Here is a 19,958-nt window from a genome sequence, read left to right as displayed (position 1 = left end):
CTGCAAACACAAAGAAAGACAAAAACAAAAGTAAATGAGCTGCCAGCAGCAACCTTAGGTCATATTTATGAGAACATGATCACATTATTTCAGAAACATTTTAGTTTCTTTGGTGGTCATCAAACACAGAATAGAAACAGAGACAAACACATATGATCACAAACAAATTTAATCTTACTATTAGCATAACATAATAACAAACAAATATACAGATCTAAAGAAATAAATCCAATGCCTTGCCTCTTTACTAGGCATGGGCTCATTCTGAAAACTTCAAATACATATTTTCTGGCATCAAGATAAGAGACGTTTTTTTCTTTTTCAATCGGACGCTATGGATCTCTTTAGTGTTATTGTTTACATCCGGAAACTTTGCGCATGCGCAAAACGCTGGAGGGCAAAAACGCTTCTTTTACATGCCATCCATATCGGCGCTGCCGCGCTAGAGCTATTTCCTTAACTAAATGAAACCTGGAGATGTAGGTATGATTAAGTGCAGTACGCCACAGCAAAGGGAAAATAAAGCAGAAAAACCGTTGAACAACTTAAAGCTACTTTTCTTTCGGTCTCTGTGTCGGCTAGATACACAAAACCTCGTTTTCATAGCAACTGACAACATTCCACACCAAAAAAACACTCAAAAACATTTCCCACACAAAAAACAGAACATTCAGTCCATTACAGTATTATGTCTGTAGGCTTGTTTTTTTTTTTTTTGTTTGTTTGTTAGCTAACGCTGCTACTAGCTAATCTAATACGGCTGTGGTCGATTAGCTAATTAAAACACCTGCTAGTGATAAGTCAGAGTTAGTGTTTAGGTCGGCTGTTTTTATTTTATTTTTTTAACTGAACCGAAACACATCACATCTACATATTACGGTTGTCAAAGTCAAACCAGAATAACTATAGACCTACTTTCCTTTCCCTATTTTCTTTTTCTTAATTAAAACTTTTTTCTGACCTTTTTATTTAGTTGTGCAGTAGCAAAGCACCGCGCCCCTTTTTCCTTTTATATGTCAGGCGAACATTTAATATTTAGTGCGTTATATTGATAACTTAACACAGTGGTCCCCGAGGACCGACTTTGGGGACCACTGACTTAACAGCTAACGCCAATGGTAGTCATTGCCAGCAGCTTTTTGCCCCCAGCAGGCAAAAAACAGGCAATGACGTGACGTCATCTTGTGCGCCTGACGTCACGCTACAACGTGTCCATAAATCCAAAAAGAACATAGAATAAACACCACTAATATTAAATTGTAGCTCTGAAATACAGGTCTTTGTTATTGCATGAATCATTTTATGCAATAAAATAAATGAGAAATACATGTTGGTGGAACATTTTAGTTCTTTTAAGCTGATCAATTAATATTTTATGCAGTGACAACATATAAACACACAGTGTGTGAATATCATTATACCAGTATGAAGTGCTGATTTTCCTCACTTTTAAAGACTACAAAAATACAAAAAAGTTAATTACAGGATACAAGGATGTTCAGAAGTATTAAACTAAAACATTGTCTTTGTTCTGACTTTATTCAATTCTGGTGAATTTCTTCCTTTTTTCCAGCATAGTTTCTACCCATAATCAAGCACTACACTGAGATAACCATGGCAACAAGAGTAAAGAAATGAAAGAATGAACTCCATCTGGATGAAGAGGTAGGCAATTCAGTGCTTTTTCTTTGTTTGTGATTTATGTTTCCAGTGAAAGATCTCAAAAGTGCACATGATTTTTCCACAAGTAAGCTTGTATTTCAGCACAGCAAATAGCTAAGACACAACTTCCATTTTGACTGTTGTTGCAATTATATATTCAGAGAAAAACTTTACAGAGGCAAGCATTGCAACATTCACAAATTTCTTAGTATTTGGCTCCTGAATAAAAAAATGCATACAAAATTGAAGTGATCCTTATTTTTTCTGTGATTTTTTTTCACAGATTATTTGTCTCACTTTATACTGTCATGACAGTGACCGTTTTAACAAATATTTTCAAAATGTTTTTTGTAAAAGTTGCATACTGTGTAAGTGATTGTTCATACATGATTTACTTTGAGGGCTGCACAGTGGCGCAGTTTGCATGTACTCCCCGTCTATCTCTGTGTTGCCCTGCGACAGACTGGTGACCTGTCCAGGGTGTACCCCGCCTCTCGCTCGAGATAGGCACCAGCAACCCTCCCGACCCCACTAAGGGTCAAGGGTGTATAGAAAATGGGTGGATGGGTTTACTTTGAGGTGCAGGGAGTCTGATTCCATACAACATGCAAGGGTGTCCTGCAAAAGCAGTATAAATGTGAAAACAGATAATATTACACTTGCCTAACCTCTAGCTTCTTAAATAGGAACATTTTTCAATTGCGATTAGCTGTTGACTGTTTGCATAGAAAATGAATTGCATGTAATGTGGTTTAGAAAACCCAGTGACATTGCTGTTTTGTTATTGTAAAGAGGAAGGAGGTGGGTTTTCTGAACACAGCAGATTTCTTTATGTGAGGAGATTAGTGGCTGAAAAGAGAACTTTGTCTTTGCCATGTTTTTCTAACGTTATCACCAATCAGAAGCGCATTTAAGGAGGGAAACCTGAGTCCTCAAAGTCATAACAGTGAAGGTGCTCTCCATGCTTGTGTCTTCAGACAGGATGACCTTCCAACAGGATATGAGGAACACATGCATCCGAACACAGACCATGTCGGAGTGGAACTTTGGATGCGCTGAAGGGTAGTAGGTACTGAAAGCTGTATTTTGTATCAGCAGAAGGAACTCTTCTGTGCATGCCCCAGAAAACGTGGATGACATTTTAGTCTGTGCAGTTCTGCACAATATTGTGCTGGACAGTCATTTATAATTTGATCCTCTGCAGCTGCATAGGCTGGAGTTTTCACGAGGGCTGTAAAACACTGCAGATACTTCAGATATCTCAGATTTTGTCTATAGTGTTTCATTACTCTTGTATTGTGATGTTGTCATATTAAAATCTAACATAATTATGTATTTTTGGCAACAATGTCACACATTCTGTGACATAGGAGTAGTATGTTAAAATGTTCAGTATTTCCAACTGTCAGATGAATTAAGTCCCATTTCATTATATGCTGGAATTGACAAGTAAACCGCTATACCACAAGCCCAAATTGTTTAAAAAAAGAAAAGAGGACCAGTGAAACTGGAAGAAGTTTTAAAAGGCCATCCATCCATTTTCTGTACACCCTTTGTCCCTTGGTTGGGTTGGGAGGGTTGCTGGTGCCTATTTCCAGCTAATGTTCTGGGCGACCCTGAACATTAGCTGGACAGGTTGCCAGTCTGTTGAAGGGCAAAACAGAGACAGACAGGACAAACAATCATGCATGCACACACACACCCCCACGGAGAATTTAGACAGACCAATTAACCTAGCAGTCATGTTTTTGGACTGTGAGAGGAAGCAATGGTACCTGGAGAGAACCCACCATGCACAGGGAGAACATGCAAACTCCATGCAGAAGGACCCCTGGCTGGGAATCAAACCCAGAACCTTCTTGCTGCAAGGCAACAGCTCTACCAACTGCGCCACTGTGCAGCCCCGTTTTAAAAGGCCAAAATACAAAATTATAAAATAATGAAAGCATAGAGTCTTTAAAAGGAGCAAAAAGCTGGACAAAAAACACACTGAATGGATTGGCTTGGATAATTAGGGCTTTGCAGAGGGTACTGTATGCAGAGAAACATGATGTAACTTTGCTGTGCTCCTTTCTCTGCTTGTTTCAAAGGCAGAGGGAACACAGGAACATTAAGCCATCAGGTTGAGGACAACTAGATGTGAAGCTGAAAGCAAATACACACACATCCAGACAAAGGTGGTGTGTGTGTTTGGCTGTGGTAGAAATTGTAGGCGGATAAACTGAAGAGGGGGCTCAGCTTGTTTAGAACAGTCCTACAACTTCTTGTAGGCCAGAGAGAGACGCTCCTCATTATTTATTCATGAGTAAGGTCAGCATAAGCAGTTGGTATTCAATACATGCAGTGGCAAGCAAATATGTTCCCATCCTTTGACCTTTTGGGTACCATTACCGAAAAGGGTAATTACACCCACTTGATTTTTTTTTGGGGGGGGGAGGAAGGAGGTTCTTGTGATGAACCAATAAAAAGTAGTGCATAATTGTAAGTGGAAGGGAAAAAAATAAATTGATCTCTCTGTCTTTTTTATTTTTTACAAATGTAACTCTGAAAAGGCCATATCTGCAAATGTATTCACTTCCCATTTAATCTGATATACCAAAATAAAATCAAGTTCAAACAACAACAAACAACAAGGAGCACGTCTAAAAGACTGCAGGTCAATCCATCATCTGAAGCGGAAAACAGCCTGGCACAACTGCAAACGCACTAAAACATGGCCGTCTACAAACACTGACAGCTTCAGCAAGTTGAGCATTAATCAGAGAAGCAGCTAGAAAATCACTGGTAGATCTGTTTAACAAGAATGAGGTGCAAGAGGAGCACAAAGAAAACTATTTGGAGAAAGCAAACAATTTTGAAAATGTTCTGGTTAGAAGCCAAATAGTAATGCAGCACGTCATCTTCATGGTGAAGCATAGTGGTGGCAGCATCATGCTTAGGGGCAGATTTTCTTTGGCCAGAGAAATGAAAATGGGCAGAGTTAAAGGGAAGACGGATGAAGCTAAATATGAGGGAATCTATCAGAAGCCGGAAAAGAATGTTGGAAAGGTTTATTTTCCCAAGTGAAACTCCTTCCACTAAACTTTACAATTCAGCTCCACTTTGTGTTGGTCTATCTAATGAAATCCAATCAAATACATTAAAGTTTGTGGATGTAGTCTGACAAAATGTGAAAAAGCCTGAAGGTTAGAAAACTTTTGCAAGGCACTGTATGACCATCACCAACCAGTTACATTATGTACAATCAATATGAAAATTAACCTTTAACACCGAGTAAAAAGAGGTAAAAGCTTTCGTATATGTTATTATATAGATAATTACCTCTTCTCCCTGAGGGAGTCCTTAACTTTGTGATCTCTACGGACACTACAAATGCGGGAGCACTGCAGGCTGTTGGGCTCGTTTTCCCAACACTTAACAGCAGATTGTGAGAAGCACTTAGCCCAGAATAACCGACATGGGCCCTTTTGTTACTGCAATAAAAGGCTGAGTTAAGCTCAGGGCTGCTTTGTGCTGGAGCATTCTTAAGCTGCAGGGAGCAAAGAGAACACAGCGATTCATGCGGGGACGGAGAGAAAGTGACACAGAGACGAGTGAACAATTTTAGCGGCAACGACGAGCACAAAGAACGGACAGCAAACTGCTGCTGTGATTTTCTGCTGGTGGTAAACAAGAAATCGCACAGAGAAAAAAACAAAAAAAAACGTTACTCAGCTTTTCATAGCAGCCTAAACATTGCCATGAGACTGCCCACGCAAGGATGTGAATTTCAAATGACGCTGCAATAGTTTCTTATTTTCTCCAGCATTGTAATTGAGGAGCAGGTGGTAAAATGTAACGCACTGTCAGGACAATTTTGGCTTTTAAAGCTGAAGTTAATTTATGCACATTGCCAGCTAATGGATCAGGAAGGCATGTTAAATATAATTGCAAATGATAACCATTTCCCTTCCAATTAAACAGTAATCTAGTCATTAATCAGCATGTTAGGCTGTCTGAGGAGCAACAAGACACAGCAAAGAAGATGACCATCCGTACCATACTCTCGACTCTTACGTTTGTATTTTGCTGCTGTAAAAAGACTCACTGTAACACTGTATCAGCAGCAAAATATGTTCACTCCACTTGCTGCCAGTCTCATGTTTGCAAAAAAAACAACTTTCATCAGGCATCGAGATATTTTCAAGTCCCAAGACAGATCCCAACAGCCAAGTTTTAAACTAAAGAAGTAACAGAAGACTCAGAAGCCCCTCCACCAGCCCCCCACAGTTACAACCCCAACTGGCCTTCCTTCGCCACGGGGTGAGTACTCACATCTACAGGCGCAGCTCAGCTCATCTCACAGCTGATCAGTTCACCACGACATATGATGCTGCTCACCCACTGAACCGTGCGCGCTCCAACCTAACTTGCCATATGACTTAGCTGAGCGGACAGCAGCAACGTGAGTAGATTAGCAGTTTGGAGTGGTGTGTCTGCAGAGCTCATGAGCTGCAGTTTATCTCCTCCTCACCTCAGACAGAAAGCAACAGCAACAATGCATCACCTCTACCCTAGTACACATTATGAGACTAACTTGCCTGGTTGTTTGCAAATTAAGACCTTACATTTGGGAAGCAAAACGTACAAAAAGAGGAAGTGAGGTAACTGGTAACGACGATGCATCTGTTGGTGTCCCCTGAATGGCTTGCAAAACTGCAACCAGGTTTTTAATGACTTTCAAGTCAACAATCTCACCTCCCTTCCATAAAAGCTAGGATTTGTGGAGTGCAAAACTACTTGTTCCATGCACAGACTCGTCCACCTAAGCTGTGGATCTTTGCTGGTTCTCTAGAGTCAAAATGGTTGTCTCTCTGAAAAATGCTCCCCTTGCCTGGTCTGAAAAGATGGACACCATGTCTTGGCAGGGTTACAGTTGTGTTATTCTCCTGTTTTTGGATGATGATTTCAACAGTGCTTTTCTCCTCGAGTGGAAAACTTTGAGGAGGAAAGTTGATTTGCTCCCTGATCTGCTCGTGTTCCTCGTGTTCATGATGCAGTTTGCTCTCTAATGTTCTCCGACAAACCTCTCAGGTTTTCACAGAACAGCTGGATTTATACTGAGATTAAATTACACACAGCTGCACTCGATTTGCTAATAATGAGATTTCTGAGGGCAGTTGATTGCACTGGATTCGATTCATGACTGAAATGGGAAAGAGGTCAAAATCCAGCAGTGGAAAAAAAACAAAACAAAACAGTGCGGTCTGTTTGAGTTAAATTGCTTCACTTGACATCACACATCCTTCAGTGTGACTGTATGTCACATTTACACACATCGAGATGAAGGTGTTGAAGCTACATATTGTGCAGCCCTGCTTTCTACCCCCACAGACTCATAATTAATGTCACTGTCACTGGAACTGGCCTCATATATTGTTTTTGTACAATTTCGGGTTAGAAAATAGCTCAAACCGCTGCAGCTGTTAGTTCTTCTGAGATTACTGAAAACAAACTTCTTAAAAGGGAGGAAACAAAACTGCAGTAACCTTAAAATTATGCAGCGAAACCTAATACAGTCACATTAATCACCACAATTCAATTTTAAATTGTATGACTACATTTTTTAGGCATCCCAGACAAACACAAAAATGAAAAAAAAATAAATGGATAAATAAAAAATAGTTGCTAGATATATATTAGGCACGAATTTCATTAACTTAAAGTTTGCAAGGGACATTTGATAATTACATCAGACAGTATTGTGGGAATAAAAATGGAATTAGAAGTTATTTAAGGACAAAGAAAGGCTACAAATATGATAGAAAACATAAAAAGTTAATGGAAAATATTTCACTCAGAGATATTTGCCAATATTTAACCGAGTGATTAGATTGTGGGATGGAAAACTGTAGAAAAATCTGCCTTATCCCCTGACAGAAAAACATGTTTTCTGTGCACAAACTAGTTATCCGTGAAAACATTTTTTTTTTATGGATAACTACAGGAGAGGGTTTACGTTGTATTATTACCTAACCGCTGCTGTAGCATGCCTGCATGTCTTCACATCTGAGCGTGTGGCGACGAGCCCAGAGTAGCGTGAGTCAAGGTGACATCATGCATGCATGATATCTGTGTGTGACCAGACGCTTCCGAGCAGCAAAAACACGGCAAACTACAACCTACAATATAACTGAGAGTGTAGGACATATGTAGTCCAGCGAGCGGTCTGCTGGAACCGGATGTAGATTACATAAATAAGCCTTACTGTTATCAGCTATTTCAGCAGCAAAGATGCCCCCACATGCCTTTGTATTATTTTCGATCTGATGCGCTCAAAGAGATGACAGATATTTGCCATCTCCTTTTCTCAGTCCGTTCTCCGTCTCTGCTTCGCTCCTCTGTCGGTGAAGATAAGTCAGGGCCGTGCAGCCGAGCCAGCAGGGTGAGGGCAGCCAGCATTTAGTGCTTCCCACTGCTTCCTCCGGCTGCCTGAGTGTGCAGTCTATATTAGGAGGACTGAGAGCGTGGAGTCCATGTGGTCATTTCTGACGAAAGATTTATCAATGCCATTTGTTCAAGCGGCTCACATGCTTCTTACCATCTGATTATAAAAAAGACTCATGTGTTTTCTAGCAATATGCATGTCTTTTTGTGCAAATATGTTGTGTATTATGTACTTTCCCGTGCCTTTCAAGTGTATTCATACCACTTGTGGTTTGTTCACCTTTTGTCACATAACAGCCACAAACATTAATGTATTTTACTGGGATTTTATCTGCAGGGAAGGATTTTTCCCGCCCCCACAAATTAAAATATGCTCCTGAGGAACGTCTTGGATATTTTGATTATTTGACCTTAAAGATCTCGTTCGAGTGTGTAGGTGTAACAGGTCAGAATAATTAGTTATACCAAGAGGTAAACCTCTGCCCAACATGAATCTTTTGCAGCACTTTTGCAAAGTTTCCATTAATTCTGACAAACTTCAATTTCCGTGCTGGAAAAAAGGATTTCCCACAGTATGATCCTTCCACTGCCATGCGGCGACATCAGGAAGGTGTGATCAGAGTGTTGTGCATAATTAGTTTACAACCAAATAGCATTTTGCATGAGGGCAAATTTTTAACTTTGCTCTTCTCTGAATTGAGAATCCACTTTTGTTAACGCTTTCCTCACATAGACAGTTCATTTAAGAGGATGATCATGTCTTTTTTTTATTTTTCGATGATTTGAAACACCCATGACATGTTCAAAGCTTGAGTTATTATTCTCTAAGCTAACACTGCTGTGTTCTGTCTGCTGTGTTTGTTGATCTTGACAATACTGTTTGTTCACTAATTTGGAGTAAATTGCACACAGGTGCTTTATTTAGTAGTTACTTAATTTTCAAAAGGCAATTTGTTTCGCTGGATTTTATGTATGGGTATCAGAATATAGGGGTTGAATATATATGCAAACCATGCTCTTTAGATTTTTAAATGCTAAAACATACAGAAAACCATGTATTATATTATTTTCTCTACACTTCTCCCAAGAAAATGCATTCAAGTTCGTGAGAAATTCTGCTAAACGTCCAGGCAGGAATATTTTTCCACGGCTCTGCTGCTTTACATTATTATGTACAATAAACACATTCTCCATACAGAACTGAAACAGCACTCGCTCTCGCTTGGCTCCTACGACTGTGTTGCTCCCCCTGTCACACGCCTGCATACAGATACACTCTCAATGTTGCACACACATGCAGAAATACAAATTCAAGATAACAAGCGGGGACAGTGCTAGTGTGAGCTGCAAATGAGCAGTTACGTTAAGTGACTAAACACATTCTTCTATCGTCATCTCCACAGGAGTCCCCAATCCAGACATAGCTGCTTGTGCCAGCAACTACACACATACACACACACACACACACCCACACACACACACACACACGCACACGCACATACACACGCACACAGGCACGCAGGCAGAGCCAACTGTTTCATTCACCCCACACGTGTACATATTTACACTCTAAGGCAGTATGAAGTGCAGCCAAAACACTCACACATAAACATAAAGCACCTCTCGTATATTATATTTATTTCATTTGCTCCATTTGCGCTCACTTTTAACCCTGCTATTCAAATAAATAGGACCTGCTGGACCAATTCTGGTTTAAAAACCCTAAAACTGCTTTTTATGTCTTAATAGTAAACAAGGTGCAATTTAAAACAATGATACAAAGCTCGGTTTTGTTTTATATAAATTAAAAAAGACAAATAAATAATACACTATAAAGCAACAGGTCCTGCTGTGGAGGATACACAAGCTTTAGTAGGAGGTTAAAACTGATTATTGACATTAATTCATTATTATTTTGACTGGTTTTTCAGAAGGGAGTAATTATCAGTATACAACTGCAGTTCTCCTGAAAGATGAAGACTAATTATTTTTTGTTGCTATATTTAGCAGTCCTTGCAACAGCATTCATGTCCCTTAAGGTTTTTTGTGTGTCGTCATGTTCTAACCACAAAAGCCCAAGTATTTTCTTGGTTTTTATATATATATATATATATATATATATATATATATATATATATATATATATATATATATATATATATATATATATATATATATATATTAGGCCAACAGAAACTAGTATGTGATTACAAAATAAAATAAAGCTTTCAAATAATTTCACAAATGAAAATTTGACAATTAAGCATTGTGTGACCCAAGAACCAGGACAGAACCGGAAAAGAAAGCTTTAAGCGTGCTGCTCCTCATTACTGCAAACGATTACGGGAGGATCTAAAGATTGATGAGATGGTTTTATTGAATTGTTTTAAAGGACTCTTCAAGAACAAGGAGATAGAAATCTCAGGCTGTAGATGTTTTATGTGATTAGTTGTACCAGAGTCAAATGTTGTAAGGTTGAAATGGTCTTATTTTTTATCTTGTTTTGGTGCTGTCAAGTCCGGGACATTCTTCAAAATGTAATTTTTAATCTCGATTAGTTTTTCATCCATCCTTTTTCCTGCACCCTTGTCCCTTAGTGGGGTCGGGAGGGTTGCTGGTGCCCATCTCCAGCTGGCGTGCCGGGTGGGAGGTGGGGTACACCCTGGACAGGTCGCCAGTCTGTCGCAGGGCAACACAGAGACACACAGGACAAACAACCATGCACACACACACTCACACCTAGGGGCAATTTGGAGAAGCCAATTAACCTGACAGTCATGTTTTTGGACTGTGGGAGGAAGGCGGAGTACACGGAGAAAACCCACGCATGCACAGGGAGAACATGCAAACTCCATGCAGAAAGACCGGGGCCGGGAATTGAACCCAGAACCTTCTTGCTGCAAGGCAACAGATCTACCAACTGCGCCACTGTGCAACCCTCGATTAGTTTTTCTTCCAGGTTAAATGGAGGTAAAAAAATTTTTAAAAAATGACTAAAGCTGTTATTTATAGGAAGCATATTCTGGGTTATGTAGCAAAAGAGCAGACAGAATCACCAAACAGATGATAATTTATATCTCATCATTGTGCTTTGTTTAAAAAAAAAACCTGAACCTGAGACATCCTCTAAACTCAGCAGCCATGGACCAGTGCAAACTCTACTGATATGTCTTTTTTTTTTCATCTGTATGTGTCCTTTTGTTGCCACCCATATAGCACGAGTTACGCAACAACACTTATATGAGCACCGACAGTTCCTGGTATCAGACACAGCTGGCTGTATGTTAACGTACGCAGAATGAGATGTATGAATCACATTCCCCATGAAAAGGTCATTGCTCCGCTGAGCCACCTTCAGCAGGAGACTCCCACCTGCGGTGTTGATCCTCAGATAGATAAGACAGAAATGACCTGAAAGCAGAACCAGCAGTGCTACGGATTATCCGCATGTCTCTTTGCAAATCTTAGAGGAGACAGTCACACGCAACATGGCTCCTTATTATCCAACCAAATGTCTAAGCAAAGAAAGAGCAGAAACAGAACACGCTGACCTTGACTGCATTGAAAATATGACTTTCTGACTTGGTGTTTGTCTCATCGCACATGTACATGCAACTCCTTGTGCTTGCTGCATCCTGTTACTCACTTGTGCCTCCTGGTGGTAGTAAGACCCCAATCTTTTGCCCTCTGTGCTGCCTGGGGAGGAAATTGCTTTCTATTTATAATGAGCTGCTGCATTTAACCAAGCCTCACTAACAAGACTGGCAGACTCAGGCTATTAAAGCCTCCATGACTATGCAGCAGTGTAATACTGAGGCAGCTCTGCAGCACCTCAGCACTCTGAACATAGTGGACAGTAAGTCCATCAATGAACAACACACTAAATAAAAAGCCCATACGTCCAAAACTCCAGACATCAGCTCAATGCAGGGATTTAGTGTCTGTGCGGCTAAAAAGCTACATGACATTTTAATGTGTTACTGGCTAAAACTCTGCATGCTTTAGTAGCAGCGTAATATAATTTGATCCTTGCATTGCATAGTAGGCAAACTAAAATCTATAATTCAGGTTTCATATCAGTCTTCATCCACCTATGCAGCTGCAGAGAAGTGAGTAACATAATCTTCACTGTGTCGGCTATATTGCAAAACAAAGTCAGCACTTTCCGCTCCCGATCTCCATATAGTATAGCTTAGTATAGTATAGACAACTGCGGCCAAGCTGGCACTTCTGTGCTATAAATAATTACATTGTTCTACCTCTTCTGGAAAGGAAAATATTCCATTATTCATCCTCCGGAAGGTGATTTAGATGTGACATGACACAACTACACCTAACTTTTTAAAAAATGTAAAACTATCGGAGGAAAGCAGTGTAACTATGAGGAAAAACACATGTCTTTTAAATAAAATGAAAGCAAAGCTTTGTCCCCGTGCATCTTACTCAAAGAGATCATAAATCATTTCAGATCTACTCATCAGCTTGTCCTTTCATCTCTACCTAATGCCCTTGTTTATGAAGCATTCACGCTGCATCAATGATCGGCTCTGCACCCGGTCATGCACGTAGTTTGTCAGTTAATTCATAATGGGTGCATCCATAAATCCAATCTGACACTTCTATTTAGAGGAGGAGTATACCTGTTCATTAGGAAAGAGTAACAAATACAACAAATGAGAGCCGTAACAGCTTCAGAGGACAGGCGCAGCAGCGCGATGATTAACAGGTGAATGCTTGGGTGAGATTAAAAACGCAGCTTGCTTGCTAACACGCCTTTATGAATCTACCAAGGTCCCTACAATTACTGGCACTGCAACTTATACGTTTTAAAAGAAAATGCTTTAATGGCATTTATTATTTGTGTTATTATTGTAGTATTATCGGTTTTGTTGTTATCACTACTTAACTGAGCCAAAATGTGCTTACAAACGGCTGAAACACTTAGTTCCTTTTAATCAAGATTTAAAAAATCCCTGTTGAGAGTTGCTTGACGTGTACTGATGATTTTAATGATGGAACAAAATGTAATGTCTGTTACTGTTTATTTTTTATTAATTTTTTTTAATGTCGTACAAAGATTAAATAGATTTAACTTTTCTTTGTTTCCAATTTTGTAACTTTCTTTATTTTCCTATTTGAAGAAGGAAAATAAACAAAGGAGTGTTTATTAATTGTAATCTTTATCACCATTTCTTTCAAACCTTCTTAGGTTCAACTTCTTTCCACCATAGAATGGACATTTGAGTCCACAAGAACTACAATACACATGGAGACAACTGCTTCAGCAATATTCGCCAGCTAGTTGCTGGTATAAGATAAACACAGATTTGTAATCAATTCGTCTGAAATAGTAAGAAGAACTTTGTTTTACAGTGACTTTACTCTCTCACACAGCAGTGTGAAGTCACTTCTGTTCCCAATTTAAATAACGAGAGGCAAGGAGCAAACATTTTAACGCTGTTCTTATCTTTCAAGTTTTTATTTTTGGTTGTGAACCAGCTTGAATTTGTACCAGCGGATAAAAATAGACTGTTTTTATGTGTTTATGTGGCAAAAATGATGTCTTTCGGACTGAATTCACAACTAAACTTGACAGAAATCTGACTATCATTCTGTCACAGGCAATGTCCCAGATGGACCAGCATTCCCTGATGAACCAGTGATGTGTAAACAGACACCCAGATGTCACCCTCCAGGAGGTCACAGTGAGAAGCAATACTCCTTCCTTCATTAACGCCAGGCACACTTTTAAAACACATCACATACATGTTTACATCTTCCTCTCAGTCATTTACAGCAAAGTGGTAACCTTTGTCTGAGGTTTAAATGCCTCAAAATGCATCAATCAAAAACAGTCGACTGTCTGCAGACATGCTGTACACACTTCTCATTAATCATTGAACAGTGAGCTTGGTTTTGCTCTTGTAAGCACCGCAGTCTGTGCGTCTCTCTGCCTTCTGGAGAGCACGCTTATCCTCAGCAGTGGAAGAATGCTTACAACACTACATCACCCACAATTCATCATTCAGACATAAATGCACCCTGTGCACAGAGTGGTGCAATGGTGAGCAGTTGCTAAAAATAGAAAGGCAAATAAAAAAAAAAAGAAAAAACTTCACAGGCGGACCGGGAAATGATAAAGCATCGGTTCAAAGTGTTTCTCTGGGTAGGCAAAACAAATCTGCATATTAAAGCTACATACTGAAAACACAGATCGCATGCATGGTCCAGTTGTTGCTTATAAAGCTCCAGCTACTTATCGGCACACAACATGAGACTGCAATCAAAATACCACAGAGGAAAGCAGTAACTGTAAAAGTGCTGACACCCCTTCACCTGGACCATAGTTTACCACTTGACAACCAAAAACGTCAATGAATTTGAATGTTTTTGATGAGATATACCAACACAAAGTAGAACATTATTATGAAGTGGAGGGAAATTGAGAATTAGTTTTTAGACCCTCTAAACAATTACTTCAGGCCCTGAACTCTGACATCCTTAAATTAACATCCAGGGCAGTTTATTTTCTCCAGAAGTCATCGACTCAGAAAATTGTGTCCACTTGTGTGCAATTTAAGACCAGAATAAATCCAGCTGTTCTGTGAAGGCCTCAAAGGTTTGTTTAAGAACATTAGTGAAAAAACAGCATCATAAAGACCAACAGATAATAGATACAGCTGTGAAGAAGTTTAAGGAAGGATCAAGTTATAAGGCTTAATCAAACTTAATCAAATAGTTTTCTTTGAGCATCACAAAAAATGTTCAATTCTTCATTCAAAAATGTGAAGAGTCTGACTGAACTGCAAACCTACAAAGTCATGGCTCAAAAATAAACCTGTCAGAGCGCAATGAGAACACTAATGAGAGAACGCCACAGCTGAGAGTGGAGAGTCTGAGAGGGACACTATTAGATGCTCACTACAGAAATCTTTTCTTTTAGGAATAGTGGAAAAAAGAAACCTAAAGTTGAAGTTCTAATCTATATGCAAAGGGCCTCATGAGATAAAAACTGATAATGCAGATCATCTTGAACACACCATCCCCATAGCGACACGACGTTGGCAGCATCATGCTGGGGAGTTGCTTTCCTTCAGCAGTGACGGGGAAGCTGGTCAGAGTTGACAGGAAACTGAACGGAGCTAAGTCCAGAACAATAATAAAAGAAAACCTGCTAGCTGTGTCTAAATTACTCATCAGACCATATTTATGTTTTATAATTGACAAGTTAAAAAGCCAAATGTAAATCTATGGCACAGCTTAAAAGCTGCTCACTATACATCTGCTGATATGACTGAGCTTGAGCAATTTTGCTAATGAGTTGAAGGGGTGTGAATACTTTTGCCAGTGACAGACAAGATTTTTGGAGATCAAGTATTTCTTCTCTCCTCATCATGTCACAACAAAAACACTAGTCGTGTATCTCACAAATACTGTACCACATAATTTATGGAAAACATAAAACTTCAAATCAAAAGGAAGTTTTTAGAACTCCATGGATGTGAGAGCAGCTCCGTAGCAGCAGACGCTAAATAAATAAGCCGCTTCTAAGACAGATACAGACTACTCACCAAATCGTGGTTTGTGGAGTTGGAATCGTCTTCAGGAAAAGGGACGTAGACAGCTAAGGCCATACAGTTGGCAAAAATGGCAATTAATATAAAGATATCAAATGGCCTGAGAGTGAAAGTTAAGGAAATCACTGAAGAAAATTACATAGAGACAATATTTTAACAACATAATAATAATAAAACAAACTTCTCCTGGACTTATATTTTGCTAATAGTGTGGTTTTAATCTTGAATTGCAGTGGCTAAGTTTGATCTGTTTACGCAACATTTTAATAAACGGCTTTATTTGGTTTAGAAAATTAAACTGAAATTAGTCTTAGGTCGATAATGTGCTGACTCAATGTGCAATATAAGAACAACAGTGTATATTTAGAAATATGAGTCATCTCATATTCCCCAAAATCAAATGATTAATGACTCAGAACGTAAAAAAAATAGGTCTTTAAGTTTGTAAAAAGAAAGAAAGAAAGAAAGAAAGAAAGAAAGAAAGAAAGAAAGAAAGAAAGAAAGAAAGAAAGAAAGAAAGAAAGAAAGAAAGAAAGAAAGAAAGAAGGAAAGTGATTACAGAATGTGAGTTTAAAGCTAATGCAGTGGACCCAGAATGTAGTATTGACTTAATTTCAGCCTGAGCTGAAAGCATAGTTATAATATGAAGACAGCATGTAATTTATCAAAAGGCACAATATTCACCTCAAATAGTCAGCACTAAATGTGAACGTAGCATCACATTTTCAACATAAAATCATACAGCAGATAAATGTCATTAGAAAATATACATAAAAAAAAATCTGTTAAGTACTGAACAAGCTTCACTGATGTACTGTATGCTTTCTATCCGGGACGAACGAGGACACCTGATACAGCTACAGCTGCATCTGTGTTGGTTGTAAATCCCCAGGAGACATCCACGTTCTCCACACAAACAAAACATAAAACTGTAGTTAAATATGTACCTTACGCATGGTAATCTCCTTTGTAACATTTTATGACATTTCCTGATGGAACCATCTGTTTACTAACAAACCCACCACAATTGTATTGAGACGCTTTAATCTACAGGATGTCACTGCAGCAGCAGTTCTAGATTAAGGACGCAGTGACTTTGACTTTGTCTTTATGGGGGATAAAATGGTGCTATTGTTGTTTAGAGCAGTTTCCTCACCAAAATGACCTAAAGCTGAAAAATACACAGCATGGGTAAAAAGAGGCTTCAAACTCTTCTTCTCTTCTGTGGTGACATTGCGACCCCAAGATGACCCTCTTTGGGTTTTGGGGACTTTTTTACATTCTAACGGGACGGTTCTTTACCTGAAGTACCAATGAATATGAGGAGAGCAATTATTGAAGATAAAAGTCAACACTCTTTCCTTTCTGTTTTATTTCTTTTCATATTTTGTTGCTTACAATATAAACTAAAAATACAATTGATAAGAAAACAAAATATTTTGTGAACTAGGACTAAGTTATTAATCACGTTTTTATTTACATTTCAATTTGATTCATTTTTCAAGCTTATTTGATTTTGTCATGAATGAAAGTATTTGTGTTAATCGTAAATTATTGTGATATAATTATTGACAAACAGAATTGTAACTGCACTAAAAAAAAAGATTATTTCAACCAACTTAAAAAATTACTTTCATTTGTTACAGCTAATTTGACTAGTTCTGCTGAAGCTATAGTTCTAATTTCAGATTTATTACTTAAGCAAAAATAATAATCAAATTAGCTGCGACAAATTAGAGTAATTTTTTAAAAGTTGGTTCAAAGAGACATCTTTTCAGTGTAGTCTCTATATTATTTATCTAACTTTAGTTTTTTCTAATTTAGAAAAGCCACAACTATTTAATGACTGTTTTACCTCTACAATAGAGAAATAAAGCTGAAAAGCGTGTGCATGTCATAAGGTTAATAATGTTGCAAAACCTTAAAAGTGGCCCACCAGAGAGCCTTGTGTAGATGTTAATTTCTTACTTAATCGCCAGACGCTTTCTGTTTGAAAAAGCTGATCACCAAAGTGGTTTGACTGTAAGATTAGCTTTTTCATCCTGGCAGCTCACTAATTAAACTGGGAATTTTGAGCTTCAACCTCACCAATCATCACAAAGCCACAGTAAAGGATACTTCCACTCCACCACACTGATGCAGGCCCTGCGTAAGGGGTTGTTGAGTTTGAGGCAGAAAAGAGCCCTCGGTGGCCGGCTGTTGGCGTTGCTGCCTTGCTTCTTGCTTTTGGCATACTGCTGCCGCTTCTTCTGAGCCAACGCACCTACCGGTATGGTGGAGGATGTCGGGGCAGGTGGGGCGGGCGGGGGCGGCGCCGGGGCTGGGGCCGGAGTAGGGGCCGGTGCTGGGGCAGGGGTTGAGATGGGAGGGGCTTCTGGGGCTGGTTCTGGGGCAGGCCCGTTGGCGCTCATGGTGTGGGCGTGGCTCTTTGAGGAGCATCCAGCAGCATGGATCTGCCAGGGCAGACGAAGAGGCGAGTGAAGGGCAGAGTGGTCTGACCGATGAGCTGGCTCGTCACCAGGGTGAGCGACTCTGATGCTGCTGGCATAATTTGCCTCTGAAAGAAAATAGGTGAGAGAAATTTTAGATTTTAGATTTTTTTTCCCCCCAAAGGCAGCAAATGTCTGCCTGTGGGAAATATTTCAGCTTGTGTGTCATTTATCTACAAAACTGTGCGATCCAATCAAAATACATGACATGCAGTAATAAGCAAAAAAATAAATAACATTTAAATATTTATTAAAAACTGAATACACTCCGTGATTATAAGTTTGTAGAACCCCCTTCAGCAGCAATAACTTGAAGTAGCAATTTTTTGTATTTGTTTAGACACAATTTTCTTAAGATATCACCACATTCAGGTTCACATACAACACCTCGAATCTTTTTGTTCCGTCATTCTGTTGCTGTATTTTGGAATCATTGTCTTGTTGCATGACCCAGTTTCAGCTGAACTTTGACTGTTGGACACATGGTCTCAAATCCAAATACTTTCACCACTGTCCTTGGCAGCTAGTGAGAAGATTTTTTGCTGGTATGGTGGGACTGATCTTCTCCAAACATGGACATGCCTTAAGGCAGAAAATCTTCACTTTGGTCTCATCTGTCCATAAGACATTCTTTTTGTAGTTAACATTCAGATGTTATGTACATTTAAGCCGTGCTGCCATAATGTATCTAGAGGAAGAAGCTTTCTTCTGACAACCCCTATTTTTAGGTCAGAACAGATCATTTTCCACCTGGCCTGAATTAACACCAACTAACATGTTTTCAGGTACTTTGCCTTATGAAATGAATGGTCTTGCTCCTCTACATCTAATAATTATCAGATACATCTAATAATTATCAGATACCCTTATAACAAGAAAAGTGGACAACATGGATAGTCTCAGAGTTTCAGAGCTTCTGATGCAAAATATGTGAAGATTTATCTGAGTTTCGGAAATGTAATATTCCACCTTCCCCCTCAGTTGGCTTGCTGGGTAACTTAGAAGGGGTCCTCATGACTTAAAAAAAATACAAATACTCTTAATATTAGCCAGTACAGAAACCTTTTAGTGGACCATACAGCCTCTGCCTCCATATCAAATCAGTCTCTCTGGGCTCCTTCGATCGGCTCCATCGCCTCGTTGGATGGTTTCATCCTGTGGAGCATTGTTGCTGGTGTTAGACGCTGTCTGGGTTTAATGCATCTCAAGGATTTCTGGGGGTTCAGCCACCAGGTTGGAGCAACCTTTGGTGGCTTTGGGAAGTGACTCTGACTTTTGCATGCAAATCTTTAAGGGGGTCTGTGCCAGTGGACATAGGTGTTTTGTAGCAGTGCATGTGGTGGTGCCCAGGCCTGGCCCGAGGGTCTTTGGTTAATTGGCAGATCTTGGGGCCTCTTAAGCTGGCATAGAGGTTCTTGTCATTGCATTGGTGTTGCACTCTCATTTAGGGAGTGTATTCTGCAAATGATGTAGGGAGGGTCTAATGTGTTTTCTGTTCTGAGACCTGACCAAATGTTAGAGTAGCTACAAATCTCCCTCTGGAGCACGGAGCCCAAAGGATTGGGTGGATACCCTTGATCTCGATGCGGCCCACTGGTGCTGTTACCATGTACCCTGGGGTGGATGGCCTAGGGCCATTATTGTAGTCAAGACCAGCTAACTCGAGACCGAGGTTCTGTACAGTCAGGCTCACCTCTGGTCCCTGAATCTACTGCCAATGCTAAAATGCATGTAGACATTGAGAATTCTGAATGTTTCGGTGCCAGCAAAGCTTGTGTGTTCGTCACTGCATCTCATTCTTCAT

At 39.5% G+C, this 19,958-nt stretch overlaps 1 protein-coding gene and 1 long non-coding RNA gene across 14 annotated transcripts in view; one reads left to right on the top strand and one right to left on the bottom strand.

Annotated features, from left to right (window-relative positions):
- Positions 1–19,958, bottom strand: part of cacna1da (calcium channel, voltage-dependent, L type, alpha 1D subunit, a) — a 76,844-nt gene that overhangs the window by 52,462 nt on the left and 4,424 nt on the right. For all 13 annotated transcript variants that reach the window (XM_081607142.1, XM_081607145.1, XM_008409700.3 and 10 more), the window contains exons 2-3: positions 17,784–18,222; positions 15,660–15,765 (exon numbers count right to left, since the gene is read on the bottom strand). In XM_081607142.1, coding sequence (XP_081463268.1) covers positions 15,660–15,765; positions 17,784–18,076 — 399 coding nt within the window. In that variant the 5' untranslated portion in view covers positions 18,077–18,222. The remainder of the gene's footprint in view (positions 1–15,659; positions 15,766–17,783; positions 18,223–19,958) is intronic.
- Positions 7–15,530, top strand: LOC145551695 (uncharacterized). Its single transcript, XR_014087589.1, has 3 exons — positions 7–483; positions 1,574–2,731; positions 13,710–15,530. It is a non-coding gene; the product is annotated as an uncharacterized LOC145551695 (long non-coding RNA).

This window comes from Poecilia reticulata, chromosome 5 (genome assembly GCF_904066995.2).
Source record: "Poecilia reticulata chromosome 5, P_reticulata-male-v2, whole genome shotgun sequence".
Lineage (NCBI taxonomy): Eukaryota > Metazoa > Chordata > Actinopteri > Cyprinodontiformes > Poeciliidae > Poecilia > Poecilia reticulata.
Note: the sequence above shows the minus strand (reverse complement) of the source record. Positions and strands in the feature narration are given on the sequence as shown.